The 15,098-nt window shown below is 49.5% G+C and overlaps 5 protein-coding genes and 3 non-coding genes across 8 annotated transcripts; 3 read left to right on the top strand and 5 right to left on the bottom strand.

The window, feature by feature from the left end:
• Window positions 1-208: 208 nt before the first annotated feature.
• LOC121588723 (putative sodium-coupled neutral amino acid transporter 10) lies at window positions 209-3,547 on the bottom strand. The gene is made up of 4 exons (XM_041907006.1): window positions 3,329-3,547; window positions 3,134-3,251; window positions 2,669-3,068; window positions 209-2,590 (listed from the first exon to the last, which is right to left on the bottom strand). Exons 1-4 carry the CDS (start codon window positions 3,413-3,415, stop codon window positions 718-720), a joined length of 2,478 nt encoding a protein of 825 aa, XP_041762940.1. The 5' UTR covers window positions 3,416-3,547; the 3' UTR covers window positions 209-717.
• Window positions 3,548-3,883: 336 nt separating this feature from the next.
• On the top strand, window positions 3,884-10,566 carry LOC121588186. The gene is made up of 6 exons (XM_041905866.1): window positions 3,884-3,997; window positions 4,068-5,122; window positions 5,192-5,986; window positions 7,037-7,982; window positions 10,214-10,384; window positions 10,460-10,566. The coding sequence occupies exons 1-6, from the start codon at window positions 3,983-3,985 to the stop codon at window positions 10,553-10,555; spliced, it is 3,078 nt and encodes a 1,025-aa protein (XP_041761800.1). The 5' UTR covers window positions 3,884-3,982; the 3' UTR covers window positions 10,556-10,566.
• Trnad-guc lies at window positions 6,209-6,280 on the bottom strand. Its single transcript has one exon. It is a non-coding gene; the product is annotated as a tRNA-Asp (tRNA).
• Trnad-guc lies at window positions 6,423-6,494 on the top strand. The gene has a single exon. It is a non-coding gene; the product is annotated as a tRNA-Asp (tRNA).
• Window positions 6,875-6,946, top strand: Trnad-guc. Its single transcript has one exon. It is a non-coding gene; the product is annotated as a tRNA-Asp (tRNA).
• LOC121588189 (protein disulfide-isomerase A6 homolog) lies at window positions 8,028-10,006 on the bottom strand. Its single transcript, XM_041905870.1, has one exon. The coding sequence runs from the start codon at window positions 9,719-9,721 to the stop codon at window positions 8,387-8,389; it is 1,335 nt and encodes a 444-aa protein (XP_041761804.1). The 5' UTR covers window positions 9,722-10,006; the 3' UTR covers window positions 8,028-8,386.
• A 28-nt stretch (window positions 10,567-10,594) lies between the features above and the next one.
• LOC121588188 (microfibrillar-associated protein 1) lies at window positions 10,595-12,444 on the bottom strand. Its single transcript, XM_041905869.1, has 4 exons — window positions 12,277-12,444; window positions 12,030-12,183; window positions 11,202-11,960; window positions 10,595-11,122 (listed from the first exon to the last, which is right to left on the bottom strand). The coding sequence occupies exons 1-4, from the start codon at window positions 12,344-12,346 to the stop codon at window positions 10,687-10,689; spliced, it is 1,419 nt and encodes a 472-aa protein (XP_041761803.1). The 5' UTR covers window positions 12,347-12,444; the 3' UTR covers window positions 10,595-10,686.
• A 132-nt stretch (window positions 12,445-12,576) lies between these two features.
• On the bottom strand, window positions 12,577-14,642 carry LOC121588187 (protein male-specific lethal-3). The gene is made up of 4 exons (XM_041905868.1): window positions 14,367-14,642; window positions 14,114-14,292; window positions 13,857-14,026; window positions 12,577-13,774 (listed from the first exon to the last, which is right to left on the bottom strand). The coding sequence occupies exons 1-4, from the start codon at window positions 14,472-14,474 to the stop codon at window positions 12,702-12,704; spliced, it is 1,530 nt and encodes a 509-aa protein (XP_041761802.1). The 5' UTR covers window positions 14,475-14,642; the 3' UTR covers window positions 12,577-12,701.
• Window positions 14,643-15,098: the final 456 nt, after the last annotated feature.

The raw sequence follows: 15,098 nt of genomic DNA, 5'->3' as shown, positions 1-15,098 counted from the left end.
GTGGTGGGTATTGAACGGTTAAAAACTTCTTTTTCTGTATTTTGGACTTATGCACCGCGTGGGAAGACTACATACACACACACACAAGTAAATGGCCGATAGGGATCTTCTGAAACACTCCATCCCAAAAAGGGACAAACAACAAGCAATTGTTTTTTGTTTAAATGGCACTCTCTACACAGTTTCCTCCCCCCCCCCCCCCACCTTCGCGATTAGGTGGAGCTTCGACGATGCATTCTAAATCACAATGCCTTCATCAACAAAATTAAATTGCCTGTTCTTGATGTACGGTTTTCTGTATAAATTCAATACAATTATCGATGATGAAAGGACTATTCAATAAAGAATAACTGTCGATAATTTGTGCTCCGTTTGTTTCTGTTGTTCGATTTCATTGAAACCAATTAGTTTATTTTCACATCACTCCCTCGCGTCGATTATGTGCTAACAACACTTAAATATCTCATATACTCTGGAATAGATACTTTCAAGATTTAACTACTACAATTCCCCCAGGGTAAAAAGATCTCCAAAAACTAACCACTCCTAAGCCATCGTCTCCCCGCATGCCTGTATTGCACAGTCATTGTTCAGTCAGAACTGTCCGATTACCCACCGTAATCCACCCAGCGTCTCCTTTTTCCTTTTTGTCCGCTGTCCGGACGAGCCTTCAGTAGAGATTAGCTATCTTTCCATCCCCATCCGCTGCATCCCCGGCTATGTGATGCGTTTCGGGCAGTTTTCCTCCCCGCCCGCAGTGGAGTTCCCCACGTCGCGCTTCAAGCGCATTGCCAACAGATCGCGTTTTCCTGCCTTTGCTTCCTCAGCCGCCGTGTCCACCGGCTTGCGGGGCTGCTGTTTCTCAGCGGCCGGTGCAACATCGGCCGGTGCATCGGCCGGTACCTCCACCGGTAACGGTGGTAGCGGGACGTTTTCATCTTCCTTAATCTCACCATCCTGTGGCTGTTGTTGCTGTTTCGTTTCGCTCACCTCGCTCGGTTCGGGCACACGGGCGACCTTTCCATTTGCATCCACTTTCGGCGCGACTACCCCATTTTGTGAGGCTTCATTTTCGCTACCGACCGCTGCCGGAGCTGCCGGTGGCTTGCTGTCACTACCATTCTGCTCTTGCTTAGCGAGTGTTTCGGTCGCTTGTTCGGCGGGTATCTCACCGGCCCCTGCACCCTCGACCGGCAGCCGATCGACGTCCGGTGCTGGAACGTTCCGCTCTCTATCCACCGTACCGTTTGCTGCAGCATCGCGTCCCGCTTGAAGGATAGTTTTATTGTTTCCGCCAGCTTTCAGTAGCTTCACGATCGGATCGTTCGGAATCTTTGCACCGTAGTCCCTCTTTCCGCCTGCATCGGGTTCAGGAAGCACGTCTTTCGATGGAGCAACAGCAGCAGCACCACCACCATCACCTTCCACCTTCGTGCCCACTTCCTGCGAATCGATGCTAACCTTTTTCTCGCCTATTTTCACCACAATCTCGTCCAGTTTCTTTAGCACCAATTGTTCCGTCTCTTTGTTTTTCTTCACCAGCTCTTCCTTGATGTTTTCCACCTCGGCTTGGAGTACCTTTTTGGCATTCTTCAGCTCGGTAATTTCCTTCGCAATTTTTTCCTTCTCCTCCACCGCTATTTCGTGCTCTTCCTTCAGTATCGCCTCGTTATTGATCGCTACCGGGGGATCTTTGTGCTTTTCCTCTACGGCGCTTGGTTCGACGTTGGCTCCATCGGCTCGTTTACCCTCTGGCAGGGGTTTTTTGACTTCCGTCTCAACATTACTCGGCTGTTCCGGGTTTTCCTTTACAGCAGCCTCTACCGGTAGCTCTATCTTTGGTATTACCTTCTCCGTTACCGATTCCACCGGTAACACGGGTGGTGGGGCCGGTGCTTGCGGTTTTGGATCGTCTGCCATTCTTCCGGGTACTAGCGGAGCCGGCGGTTTCCCTACGAGCTTTTCCAGTGCTGCCGGCACAACGGTTGGCTCATGCTCATGTCGCTCCGGCGTACGCTCTCCGGCGGCCTGCAAATTAGCGTACGTTCCCAGCACCATGATGATGAACCCAAACGCAATCATGACCTGGGCGAGCTGCTTTTCGCTTATGTTGGTTTTGCAAATCGTCATGTAGCAGGCGGCCGGTATGATCAAGCATATTGCCACACCGATCGTGGAGCCGACCAGCCCAATCACCACCTCGATCGATGGTATGAGCAAACCGAACACAAGCGCCACGACCACGATCGCTATCGTTAGCGGCCGGAACTTGGACTCCGGTATGTACATGTGCCCGTCGGACGCACGCTTGTACAGCAGCGAGTAAAGGCTCACCCGGCAGGGGAAGATCGCAAGCGGAAAGCTGAACGCCACCGACAGCACAAAGCCCATCTTGATGATGTCGCTCGCAAACGATGGGGTAAAATCGACCAGAATGTTACCGGAAAACCGGTGCCCGTTGAACGCGACGTACCCGAAGAATCCGATCGCCACGTAGATCATCGTGCAGATGTTGGTCGACTGTCGGATGACGCGACTCATCTTATCCAGCGAGGTGGTGGGCATCGTAGCGTACACTTCAAATATTTGCCTACAAAAAACAATAGACAGGATGGTTAAACCTGCTCATTATTACCGGGGATTGCCTCCCCGTCCACAGTGCACTTACATCTGGCAGGATAGAGCCATGGTAAAAATCGGCATACACTGCAATATGCCGCCCCAGTTCCACAGGTCCAGCCGGTCGAACCAGCCGGGGTGAAACTTTACGCTCGATTCCGAAACCACCTTCAGCACCAGGCAAAGGTAGAACCCTAGCGAAGCGGTGCAAACGGACGCCAAACTGTCCACGTTTCGCAGCATGCCTAGCGGAATGATGCATACGATAGTGACGACTATCATAACCCACGTTCGAAGCCCATCGCTTTCGCGCATGGACAGTATTTTCGCCGTGATTTGAGGGCCAAGGTCACCGACCACGACGAAGTAGGCAATGCACGTGCCCAACAGGTAGCCAACGACGCATAGCTCTACGAGTAGCTTCCCAGCAGAGCCGAACGCATAAAATGCTGAAAAAACAATGCACACACTACTTTAGTTTGGTGCGTTTTGTGCGCTTAACCGTGCCATTTACCTATTTGTTCAAAGTTTTTGCGTCTCGAAATGATGGCCGATTTAACCATGTAGCTGCACACCAACCGGGTAACATAGCTGCTAAGCAGTAGAAGCACTATTGACAGCACAATTCCGCACTGAAACAGCAACAGCGATAAAGCAGCATGGTGAGAACCGGAAATCCCCAGCAAATCCACATTATCTCAACACTTACCCTCTGGAAGCAAAAGGGCATAGAAAGGATGCCCACGCCGATAATACTGTTCGTGAGCGTGACCGTCTGCACGGTGTTCGTTTCCATCACGCACGCTGTATGCTTTTCCGTTTCATTATTTCTGAAGCACGATGCTTATTTAGTGTGGTTCTTTGCACAATTGTTTCGCCAAGCACGGTTTGTTTGCGTACGCGGCGATTCGTATGCAGTACGTGTTGTTTGTTTTGAAAACAGCTCTTCGCAAAAACGTCAAAACTGCCCAAGGTTTATGTAGCGATGGTGTGAAGGGAAATTATTTACCCTGTCACCCTGTAGATTATGGAAATTATGGAAAAGTACGTTTTATTTTGAATATTTTACTGCTTAAACTGTTGGAAATTTTAGAAAAATAATTTTCATTACTAAATTGGCATAAATTAAGATAATTTTGCAAGTAAATGAGGAAAAAGTTAGGTAGGTGTAATTTTGATAACTGTGACTTTAAATGTTTCTGTTTGCGAAGGATTTCGTAACGGTTTTTCCTATTGTTCCCCAGTTCTGCGAATCCATCTCAATACGTTTGCTCCACAAGCGGCTCTGCTCGTTGGCGTCTTGCATAGTTTAGTATTTAGTGCGCTTAATTTATTCGTTGATAGTTTATTTCTTATCGAAATCATGCATATAATCGGGGTAACGCCAAAAAACTACGCTCCATTCGGGATTGAGTGTTAATAATCAGTGTTTTATCGTTGATTTTCAGATAACCTGCACCGCGGAAGACGGCACGCAGGAAACGATACTCGTCCAACCTTCGACCAGTCTGCTCAACGTTACGGCCCTCGGCATCCTGCCCTGGTTTTTTAGCCAAGACGTGCCACTGTTTGGCGTTATCGCGGAAAATTCTGTCGCCGTGCGTGTGAAAACGGCAACGGACCCATTCCGGCACCTGCGCTACACCAAAAGCGCTTCATTCGATGGCAAAGGATTTACGCTGCGGCGCAGCGTCAAGCACGGTGGAATTATTCGCATCGACGGTGCACTGAAAATTACGATCGAAGAATTCTGCCTGCTGTGTCCGGGGCTGTTTTACGGCACTGCCAAGTATCCTAACCTCAATCTGCTGCTCTCGCAACGTCGCTTCCGCCAGCAGATCGTAAGCCCGGCAACGCTTTGGGCCATCCTGTCCGACTGTCTGCTCTGCCGGCAGTATAGCAACCGGCAGAGAACGCAAGACGACTTCAAGCTGGAAATGCGGCGGAAATATCTGGCCACGCAGCTCAAAGACTTCCGACCGATGATAGCGGAGCTGGAGGAACGGCTCAAAGAGACGGCCAAGTATGATCAGTTGAAAAAGATGCTACAGCAGATGATTGCCACCGTACAGTCCCGGCAGGTGCAACGCTACAAGGATCAGGGAAACCAGCTGAAACGGCTGTTGCAATCGGTTTCGAATGAAAAGGAGCAGCTACTAGCGCAACGAATGGTTCATGATACGGATACAGCCATAGCAATGGTTCGGGAAATTGTCGCAGCAAAGGTAGATGTAACGTGCAATGAGCTTGAAAACATGCTGGATCAGTTGCAGGCAGAATTAGTTCAATTGAGTATGCAGTTGGAGGTGCAGCAAACGTGTGAGGCCAAGCTAGAGGAGCTGATTGAGCACGTTAAAGAGATTGAGCACATTTTGAATCAGTTGGATGCAACAGATTCGATGGAGTTTGAAATGCAGATTGCACGGTGTGCCGTTGCTAACAATCAATCGTTGGTGCTGTTCAGTAAGCTAAGCGACGAAGACGACAAGCAGCTCTATATAAGGTAAGAGTTGCTATCGGTACAAATGAACAATTTTCAGTGGGCGATCATTAATTTCACACATGTTTTCAGTAATCTTCAAACCCACGCTCAATCATTGACGATCGATATTCAATCTGCTGAAGAGCATGTGCAACGAGCTGCAAATGAAAAACGCATTGCTATGGAAAATCTCCATTTGCTGAATGATCTCGCTAATGATAACACACTCAACAGCGATCCTCTTTTGGACGACATTTTAAGTCAGCTGCACAACAACCTCAAAAGAATCGTACGAGCATCAATGGCCATAGCCAACGTTGAAGATACAATTGCAAAGCTTCAGCAAAAGATTTGGCATGAGTTTTCTGCCATCGGTGCGGTCCCTTTCGCCGAGCTGGAAGCCATTGCAGCGGTAAAATTTGCTGTGGAAGAACAACTGGATGCAAATGCTCGCGAAAACTTTCTCGGTTTTGTCTACGATCGTATGCTAGAGGCTGGCAGCGGTCAAAAATGGATCGATGGATTCTCTTGTACCGCGATATTTAAAACGCTGGACAGTGCTTTGCGTGTGCAGCAGCTGATCGGACAGATGCGTGCCGATCTACCATTCTCATATATCGTACTGAATAATGCACGTTTGCGTTCAAGTTTGAACAGCTTCTTTCGGGACAGTGTAACGCAAGTGCTAAGTAGCGGTACCGCCACGAATTACGAGGACACTGTGGTAAAAGTAAACCGTATCGTTCAGCATATGGTGAGCCAAATTCGTGCTGCACAGGAGTTGAAGTCGGTCCGTGAACGTTTGGAACAACTTTTTAACAGCAAAGCAGAGCTGATGGCAGAACTCGATCACGTTCGCAGTGCAAGTAACGTCCCAGTACCGAGGTAAGTGTAAAGATGTTATACCATTCATGTTTTTAAGTAATGGTTATGAAGATAAGTATTAGACATGCAATGGGATCAAATTTTACCTCCTCATAATGTTATACGAGTTTGTTATAAAAGATTTTCGTGAATAGCGTAGCAGCTTTGGTTTAACGGTTGTTTAAAATTCACTGCTCATCCATTTCTATAAATTCTTAATAGCAAGGAAAAAAAAGGTTTTTCCTCCCCGACGGGGAATCGAACCCCGGTCTCCCGCGTGACAGGCGGGGATACTGACCACTATACTATCGAGGATGTGATGGGTTGGGGAAAATGTACACAATAGAAACGTCATGTTGCTACTCACCCCTATTGCGCAACGCATGCAGTAAGGGTGGAAATGTTAGAAAGTAGGGGGGTGGTTTCAAAAAGTGCGTGAATCGAGTGTTAGAATATATCCTCGATAGTATAGTGGTCAGTATCCCCGCCTGTCACGCGGGAGACCGGGGTTCGATTCCCCGTCGGGGAGGAGAAATATTTTTTCCAGTTTTTTTGCCTACCTTTCTTAGTTGTTAGACAGATGTATTCGGTTTGCTATTCAGTTACATACAATATTGAGGAAAATACAGTCATATCGTATGTATTTCTCGCTGAAAATTAACAAAATGAAAGAGGCATTAATTCTAAACAGGTCTGAGTATTGATGTAATGAAATTTGATTTTTTGCATCAATGAATCTGGCCCATGAACCTTGTGATCTTCTTAGTCCCATTAGTTGATATTTAGAAGTTAGATTCAAGTAACATTATTCATAACGCAAAAGGATCTAATTTTCTAAAACTGTTTGGAGTTGTTCATCATGTGAGTAACTGTAGTTTAAATAGCGCTCTAACGGCTCATTGTTTCAAGTCCTCGATAGTATAGTGGTCAGTATCCCCGCCTGTCACGCGGGAGACCGGGGTTCGATTCCCCGTCGGGGAGGGCAAGCTTTTTTTCGTTTCATTTGACTGGATTTGGTTTGTATGTGCTAATTGCCCAGACTAAACTATCCCCTTTTTTATTTACATCTAGCATAAAAATTGCAGAGCTGCCCAAACTTGCTGAACAGTTTATAAAAGTTAAAAACCACAAATTACGGCTGCAAGCACATCACGCATCATTGGTAGATTTCATTCATCAGTTAGAAACTGATGTCCCCCTGCCAACCGAAGAACAACTCAAATCCGATAGATTACGCTTGCAGGAAGAACTGAAAACCATACTGGAAAACGTTGTCCAGAATAGAAAACGAATGTATGATTGCGTAAAGCAGCTTACAGAAGCCTACCACAAGTTGCAATTTGCATGGGAACGTTGGAACGATGATCATCGTGGTAATAGTTGTTTGATGACAGCAACAGGTCTATCGTCTCCCACTACCAAAAAGCTGATCGACTGTTGGACCACGTGTTGTGAGTCCATTCGACATGGAATTGCGTCGGTTGAGGAAGTGGGTAATAGATTTAAACCTACGGAAGAAGAGCCATCCGCAAACGTCCACGAATTGGACGAACAAATCAAATCACTCGAGCTGCATGAAAGATCAATCGCGACTCGTATAGTCCATGCGGAAACCATCCTTGCAGAATACCAGCAAGAGCACAATACTACCATCGGACAAGAACGATCCCAATATTCCGAACCCCGATTAATGGTGGTGGAGACGGATGAGCTGATGGGCAAAATTGTGCGCACCCAAGAGCAACTGCGACGCATGCCGCCAGGACTGAAGGGCTCCGAAGTGATGAAAATGAAGAACAAGCTAAAGCATCTGCAGCTGCTTGACAAGATACGGCTGAATGCTAGGGAGATGTGCCTGAACAATCTGATCCTGCCGATCATCGACAAGCTGCACGTTCAGAAGCTGCGGCAAGTGTGTCAGCTGGTGGCGTGCATCTCGGACGAGCTGCCCGAGCTGGGCGGGATCGCGACGGTCACGTTCGGTTGTGCCTCGATCGACCGGGAGCAGGATGAAGCGGTAAGTGCGGACATGCATGCTATTGTAAAGGAAGAACAATTACTCTTAGTTTCCTATCAGTTCTTTATTTTCATTTCACTTATTTCGGTAATTTTAAAATGAAAATTACACGGATTTCAACGTCGTACCATTTCCCCGCTCCCTAACAAACTAAATCTCGGCTAATTCAGCTGACCTGGGAATGGTATCAATTAGTTCTGTAAGTGGTACATGCAAATGACTGTTACTTTGTATGAGCGTGTTGTGTTCGTGTGCGCACTTGGCCGTTTATAACCCGTCCATTCCGGCTCCTCTAATCTTACGAACTAAAGCACACGAAGCGCTTCCATGGGAAGATATCGCAAGGATGGGAAAACCATCATCCCACATCCGAGTTTTGCTCTGGCAGTAGTCTGGCCTTTTTTTTACAGCTCATCCTTCTCGTCCAGATCGACATCCGAAAGATCGATATCCTCCTCCACCGGCAGCTGTCCGTCCTTGCCGTCCCACGGCTCGACCGTGTGAATCTTTGGCAGCTCGGCACCCTTCACCGGTGCGGTGTGGCCCCGGCCGAACGAAAGGTCGCGCAAAAACTCGTTGATGCCATCCTTCGAGAACGAGCCGCGCAGCAGCGAGTACTTCATCTTCTTCAGGTTCACCACCGCCATGGCGGGATAGCCAAATCCGCCGATGTCCAGCGTCGATTCCAGGTCGAGCTGTGCGCCACCCTCCGTCCACAGCCAGCCCCATTCCTTCTTCTTGTACTTGTCACCCATCTCCTGCAGAATCTTCAGATATCCGTTGCGGCAGTCGGCATTGCAGTCGAGAATGTGCGGCAGCACGGACACCACGCACAGCGGCTTCTTTTCGCACGTGTCCCGGGCCACCTGCTCCGAGGTGAGCTGCACGATTTCCGGGCTGGGGATGTCCTCCGTGTACTTGTCTTGCGCCCAGTTCACGATGTCGGACGATGTGCGGCCACCGTTGTAGTCTTCGGCCGAGTTGCGATCCTTGGTGCCCGCCGGGAAGTACTTGATCGTCGGGAAACCCTGCACACCGTACTCGGACATCTTCTGCTGGTGCACGGTCGCATCGAGTGCGCCCAGCTTCACCTTGCCCTTCAGCTCGGTCGCTGCCCGGGCCCAGTGCGGGGCCAGATTTTTGCAGTGTCCACACCACGGTGCGTAGAACTCCACCAGCCACGGTTCCTCGCTCTGCAGCACCAGCTTATCGAAGTTGGCATCGGTCAGCTCGATGACGTCGTCCTTGGATCCGCTGCCGCTGTTGCTACCACTACCGCCGCTGCTGCTGCTACCACCACCGCCCAGAACATTCTTGATCTTTTTCTTCGCTTCCGCCAGGGCCGCCTCCGCAATGTCCTTGGCCGTGCGCTGTCCGTTGTAATCGACCGGGGAGCGTTTGTTCGCACCGAAGATCTTGATGGTCGGATAGCCACGCACACCGTGCTGCCCGCAGAGACCCTGCTCTTCCTCGCAGTTCACACCGCCTACCTTGATGACGCCCTTCAGTGCGGTGGCGGCCTTCTTGTACTCCGGCACCAGATTGCGACAGTGGCCACAGAAGGGAGCGTAAAACTCGACCACCCACACCTCGTCGCTTTTCACCACGGTGCGGTCGAAGTTGGCCGTCGTCAGTGCCACGACATCATCGGACGATGAGTACAGCGCTTGCGAGGAGCCGGTGACGAAGAGTAGCAGCCCCACCAGCACCAGCAACCTCTCAGCTGCCCGCGGAATCATCCTCACGCACAAAAAATGTCGAATGGTGCGTTATGTCCACGTAGCCGTGTTGTGTCTCGAGCACGCCTCCAAATCAATCGGACCGCTGATGCACACCGAATTGTGCTGGCTGACAGTGATTAACTGGGAGCGGGTTGTGTTTGCACTGAACTTATGTTGCCGCTGTGCCGATTATTATTGCACCCACCATAAACAACAGGCCCAGGTCAGAAAAGCCGCTATGTAGGACGGTTTTTTTTTTCTTCTTCTGGTGGTACACGCACACAAATGCACCGGTGGCAATGATTCTGATTTGGTCGCCAGCGATTGGCCAAGAAGTAAACGTGCGGTGCCGAAGAGGAGCCGAAGCGGATGAAGTTTCGAATTCGATGATGGTCATGCTTCGGTTTTCGAACAAGCTTTACATTTTCAAACTAGTCGTTATAAATCATACAATCCTCAATTTTTACCACATTTTAATAATCTCATTTCAATGCGTTTGTTCTGCTTCAGAAGCCTTTCAACATCGATGACATAAATGCGGTTAACGTTCATATCGTCAACGAAGAGGGTGCGGAAATAGAGATGAATGAGAAACAGCGGCAGCTGGCCTATCTAATTCTGTTCCTTTGCTTCCTTTATTGCGATAACTGTAAGCTAGTACAGTTGGATAAGACGTTTGAGGTGAGCAGCATATCGAAACTCAACATAAACTTCACATTTATTTAATGCATTTTTGTATGTCTTTTCTCCCTGCAGCAACTATTCGACTGTGGAATCGTTAGTTTGTTTCACGTGCTCGAAAAATACTTCCCCACCATGCAGTTCATCGTGCTGGACAACAACGCACAGTGAGTGAGTTCACTTCTATGCTACATCCTATTAGATTTATTTATTTCATATTTATTGCTTACACTATCTTAAAGTTATACACGCATTATTATGAAAACAAGATCGGTTGAATTTGAAGTGCTCGAAATAAAACTCTACGCATCGCGCTTTTTGCGATAAAGCGAAGGCTTCTCGAACACCTGCTTCATGCCACCAGCCCGCTCGGAGTGGAAGATGGTCGTGTTGGCCGTGTCCGCTACCCACGGCGAGTCGAACTTGGTCGTGTCCTGGTCGACCAGATGCGTGTACTTGGTGCGACCACAACGGCCAAAGTTCTTCACCTGCATCACCTTCGGCAGGATCGTCTTGTCGAAATGGTCCTCCAGCGTCGGGGCCGAGAAGTCCTGCTTGTACACGTCGTCCTCCTCGTCGAGGTAGAAGGCACCGCGATGGTAGTACTTCTGCAGGAACTTGTACTTGCCCTTCACGTTCTTGTTCGTCACCTGTTTCGGGTTGTTGCGCAGCTCCTGCCGGCGTTCCTCTTCCGTCATGTTGCGCAGTCGCTCGATTTCCTGCTTTTCCTTCTCGATCCTGTAACAAGAGACGCCAGACGGTCGGTTAGGTTCAATTCTGGGCACTGTTAAACGAGCGTCTCCCCCTCGATACTTACTGTTCCTTCTCTTCGCGGTCCCGCTTGATGCGTTTCAGTTCGCGCAGCTTCCACGCCTCATACTCCACCTCGTCGTTCTCGTCGTCCGTGTTGACGTCGTTCAGCGACGGTTCGTTTTCAACCTTCGTCTTTTCCAGCTCCTTCTTAATGCTGTCCTCCACCAGCCGGAGCGTCTGTTTCCGTCGTTCTTTGGCCATCTTTTTCGACTCATACTCGAGCTGCTTCTGGCGGTTGGCTTCGCGCTCCTTTTCAATGATCGTCGTGCGGTCCTTTTTGCGCACGAACAGCGGCTTTAGCCGGGGTTCGTTCTCCTCGTCGCTTTCCGTTTCCTCCTCGTACTCGGAGCTCTCCGACTCTTCCGAATCCGACATGCCTTCCTCCTCCTGCTTCTGCAGCAATTCCTCCTCCTCGCGTTGCTTCTGCTGCAGCATTTTCGCTTTCAGCAGGTTGCGCCTGCGCTCAATCTCGGAATCGCTCAGCTCGGCCTCCGATTCGGACTCGGAGCCAAGGGAGATGCGTCGCCGGCGGGAGGTTGCATTCGCTTGTTCCCGCTCATCGTCGCTATACTGCTGTCTGCGATTGTCCTCGCTGGCATCGCTACGGTCATTCTCTTCGTCCGACTGTACCAGCTCTGGCTCGTGTATCGTCCGGTGTCTTTCTTTACGCTCCCGTTCCAGGTCATCTTGCGTTTCGGCCCGAATCGCTTGCAGGCGTCGGATACGGGGATCATCGACATCGTCTGGCAGTTCGTTGTCGTCTCTATAGAAAGAAAAAAAAACGACTTTTTAGCACATTCACGTCAACGCTGAGGTGTAATAATCTACTCACGATTCTTCCCTTTGCTGCTGCTCTTCGTTCGCTCGACGGTGCTCCAGGAAATCGTCGTCTTCCGACTCTTCGTCACTGCTGGCGTACTGTGCGTATTCGGGCCGTTTTCCTGACACATATCGGTGCACTTTCACCTTTTGCATAGATATTTCACCTAAAGAAAGCGACAGAATATCATAAGGAGCAGTTCTTGCGACCGAAGGATGGTTCCTCGGCGAGGATGTTCGGGGCACGGTTTAACACTTACCCTTTGTGTTTTTCACTGGAACTGCACCGGCGGTACTTTGTATACCGTACTGTGTAGTTGGTGGACTCATGTTTAGTCTGTTTTCTGTTGCTTACGATACAAAAATATTAGTTTTTGTGCAGGAGGAAGTGAAGCAGCAAACACACAAATTTCCCCAGCAAAACGTAAACAAACTATCTCGCAAACAAAATTGGCGTTTGACGTTTCGAACAAGGTTTCTATAACCAGCGTGCCGCACGAGATTTATACACATACAGTGAAAAACAACAGAGTGGATCGGAAATAATTAAAAATATTTAATTTTATGTTTTTAAGGTCACATTTATTCCAAACACTTGCGTGAAAATTTGTTTCGTTTCGAAAAATACCCATCCACGTGCAAGAGCTCAAACATACCCGCCCACTAATCGACGGGCGCCAGCGGTTCAAATGTCGTTGTCCTTTAGGCTGAAGTAAAACTGCTTGCCAAACCATTCCTCGTGCTCCTCGATAAACTCGGCAAATATGTCCAAAAACTTGAGCAACAGCTTCAGCTTGTCGTCAGCCATGGCGGTCGCGGACAGAAACTCCGGCAGCTTGACGATTAGCCGTGCCAGATGTACGGCGCCATAGATCATGGACGGCTCGGCCGGTGCATTCGACGGCAGGATGCGCCACCGAAACACATCGTCCAGCACCTCTTTGGCTTCCCGTGAGATGGTCACATTCTGCGGTATGATGGAGCGCAGAATGTTCAAGCTTGAACCGAACGGCGAAAGGTCGCCCCCATACTCTACCGCCAAGCTCGGCTGTATGTGCTGTCCTTGCTGCTGCTGCTGCTGCTGCTGCTGCTGCTGCTGCTGGGCCGTACTTTGCTGCAGCGCTCCAAAGTCCAGCACAAACTCGTTCTCCTCGTTTTTGTGCGAGCGCAATCGACGCCGACGGCGTTCCTCCGCCGAGGTTGCCGATGACGACTGCTGGTCGGAATGTTCGCTCAGCGGCTGATGCACGTCGGCCGTGGGCGAGTCGAGCTTAACGGTCAGCATGTCAACGGACAGGTTGCGCGATGCAATGTACGTGAAGCTGCGCAGATTCTCCTCCGCCAGGACGATCTGAGCTTGTGGTTTTTCCTGCGGATACAGCAGGTAGTCTCGCAGCGTAAAGTCGAAGTACACGCGCAGTCCGTCCGCCACCTCCTTGCACAGCTCGACGTTCGTACGAATCTGCTCGTAGTCGCGTACCTTGTGCTCGGTGCGTACGGCTGAGCTGTTCCGTCGGCGGGACTTTGTTTGCTCCTGATGGCCGCACTCAAACAGCTGGCGGATGGTGTAGTAGCGCACGAAATCTTCCAGTATCGTCACCACCGGCTGCTTGGCCGGCAGCTCCACCAGCATCGTGCCGGACACGATCAGATGCTGGTCGAGGTCGAGATGCTTGCGGAACTTGCAGCCCGCTTGCAGGTACACCTTTTCCTCCTCGTGCGAGCTCTCGACCGAGCTGCTGTAGTATTCATCCATGTCTGGAAAGCATTTAAAGCGTGCTTTTAATTGCTTTGCTCACGTGTTTCGGTTGCATTCGCGGGCACACTCTACTACACTTACCATCAATATGGTATTCATGTTCGTCCCTGCTAAAACCGTTACTGCACGAGCTTCCGTCCTCCGACGAGGGATTGATGGATTGCGTCTTTGCACTCGTCAAGCTTTCGATTCGATCCGTCAAGCTTTTGGCGCGTTGTTTCTTTCGCTCCTTTCGATACAGATAACCACCTCTGGCGAGCGAGGCACATACGCCGGAAAGACAAATTACAAAAGCGGTAATTCAACCCGTCACACGACCGAGCATTCCCTCTACTCACTGGTAAAGCTGTGATTTTTCCGCCAAATCCTTCTGCAGCTGGCGATTCTCTTCCGTGTCCTTCAGGATGAAGTCCTCGCTAACCTTCCGATCCCAGGACGAGTTCCAGCCCTGGAAGTGTATCAAATACTCGACGATGCGTCGGCCCCGCTTGTCCTTTCCCTCGGAAACTTCCAGCACCTTCACAATGGAACGAAATGGCCAGTAGTATCACCAAAATGGCAATCAGTCAGTCACCTTCCGCACGCGCTTACCTTCGAGTCGTACAGGACCTTCGCTTTGGTCGGATCCGGCTCGTAGCAGAGCACCTTTTCGCCATCGCTGAATTTGTACTTCGTGTGGTGGCCACGGGTTGAGACCATGCTAGGAGACTCAATCTTGAAGCCGTGCAGCGTCTGCCCGTCGTGGTATCAAAGCTGTTTCACAGCGCATACAGCGGGGAAACAAAACGCCGGATTATTGTGTTGTGGAAAGGCGTGCAGCTGCTGCGTCTTCCGTTTGCCGACGAATGGCACATTTGTCGGTAAACAAAACGCATTGGCCTTGAACGCAGAGTGACCAGAAATACCGATTTATCTGTATTCCTACCGATTTTTTATATGCCTACCGATTCACAGATGACCGCCCTAAAACTACCGATTTTCCATTTATCCTACCGAAAATCACAGATATTTGATTTTTCATTCGTTTAAGCTTAATCTGTGGCGCTTGGGATGCTGTTTCAAGGATTTCTAACCTCATTTGTTACTTATCGCGCTGATGCACGTTTGTTTGCCTGGCACTTTTTATCTGTTAAAATTTAATGTTCATAATAAGTAGAAAATGTCAGTTGAATGGATTCCGAGAATTGCTCGGCAAAGAAAATCATTTAAATTTGAATTTGAATCTCGCTGTCGGCGGTTAAAGCTTACCCGACAGACAAAGAGAATGAAATTTCCAGGCGAGGGGTAGGTAGAAACACACGGTGGGGGTCCGGCCCAAGATCG

This window comes from Anopheles merus, chromosome 2R (assembly GCF_017562075.2).
Source record: "Anopheles merus strain MAF chromosome 2R, AmerM5.1, whole genome shotgun sequence".
Classification (NCBI taxonomy): Eukaryota; Metazoa; Arthropoda; class Insecta; order Diptera; family Culicidae; genus Anopheles; species Anopheles merus.
The sequence above is the reverse complement of the archived record's forward strand: the minus strand, read 5'-3'. Positions and strand labels throughout refer to the sequence as shown.

Coding starts and splice junctions, on each gene's coding strand:
- LOC121588723 (XM_041907006.1), bottom strand. CDS start 3,415: ATGGAAACGAACACCGTGCAGACGGTCACGCTCACGAACAGTATTATC. Junction 3,252..3,328: donor TGCCCTTTTGCTTCCAGAGG/GTAAGTGTTGAG, acceptor TTGCTGTTTCAG/TGCGGAATTGTGCTGTCAAT. Junction 3,069..3,133: donor CAAAAACTTTGAACAAATAG/GTAAATGGCACG, acceptor TTGTTTTTTCAG/CATTTTATGCGTTCGGCTCT.
- LOC121588186 (XM_041905866.1), top strand. Junction 5,123..5,191: donor GACAAGCAGCTCTATATAAG/GTAAGAGTTGCT, acceptor ACATGTTTTCAG/TAATCTTCAAACCCACGCTC. Junction 10,385..10,459: donor AGTTGGATAAGACGTTTGAG/GTGAGCAGCATA, acceptor TTCTCCCTGCAG/CAACTATTCGACTGTGGAAT.
- LOC121588187 (XM_041905868.1), bottom strand. CDS start 14,474: ATGGTCTCAACCCGTGGCCACCACACGAAGTACAAATTCAGCGATGGC. Junction 14,027..14,113: donor GAAAAATCACAGCTTTACCA/GTGAGTAGAGGG, acceptor CTCGCTCGCCAG/AGGTGGTTATCTGTATCGAA. Junction 13,775..13,856: donor ACATGAATACCATATTGATG/GTAAGTGTAGTA, acceptor AATGCTTTCCAG/ACATGGATGAATACTACAGC.
- LOC121588188 (XM_041905869.1), bottom strand. CDS start 12,346: ATGAGTCCACCAACTACACAGTACGGTATACAAAGTACCGCCGGTGCA. Junction 12,184..12,276: donor TCCAGTGAAAAACACAAAGG/GTAAGTGTTAAA, acceptor CGCTTTCTTTAG/GTGAAATATCTATGCAAAAG. Junction 11,123..11,201: donor GACCGCGAAGAGAAGGAACA/GTAAGTATCGAG, acceptor CTCTTGTTACAG/GATCGAGAAGGAAAAGCAGG.
- LOC121588189 (XM_041905870.1), bottom strand. CDS start 9,721: ATGATTCCGCGGGCAGCTGAGAGGTTGCTGGTGCTGGTGGGGCTGCTA.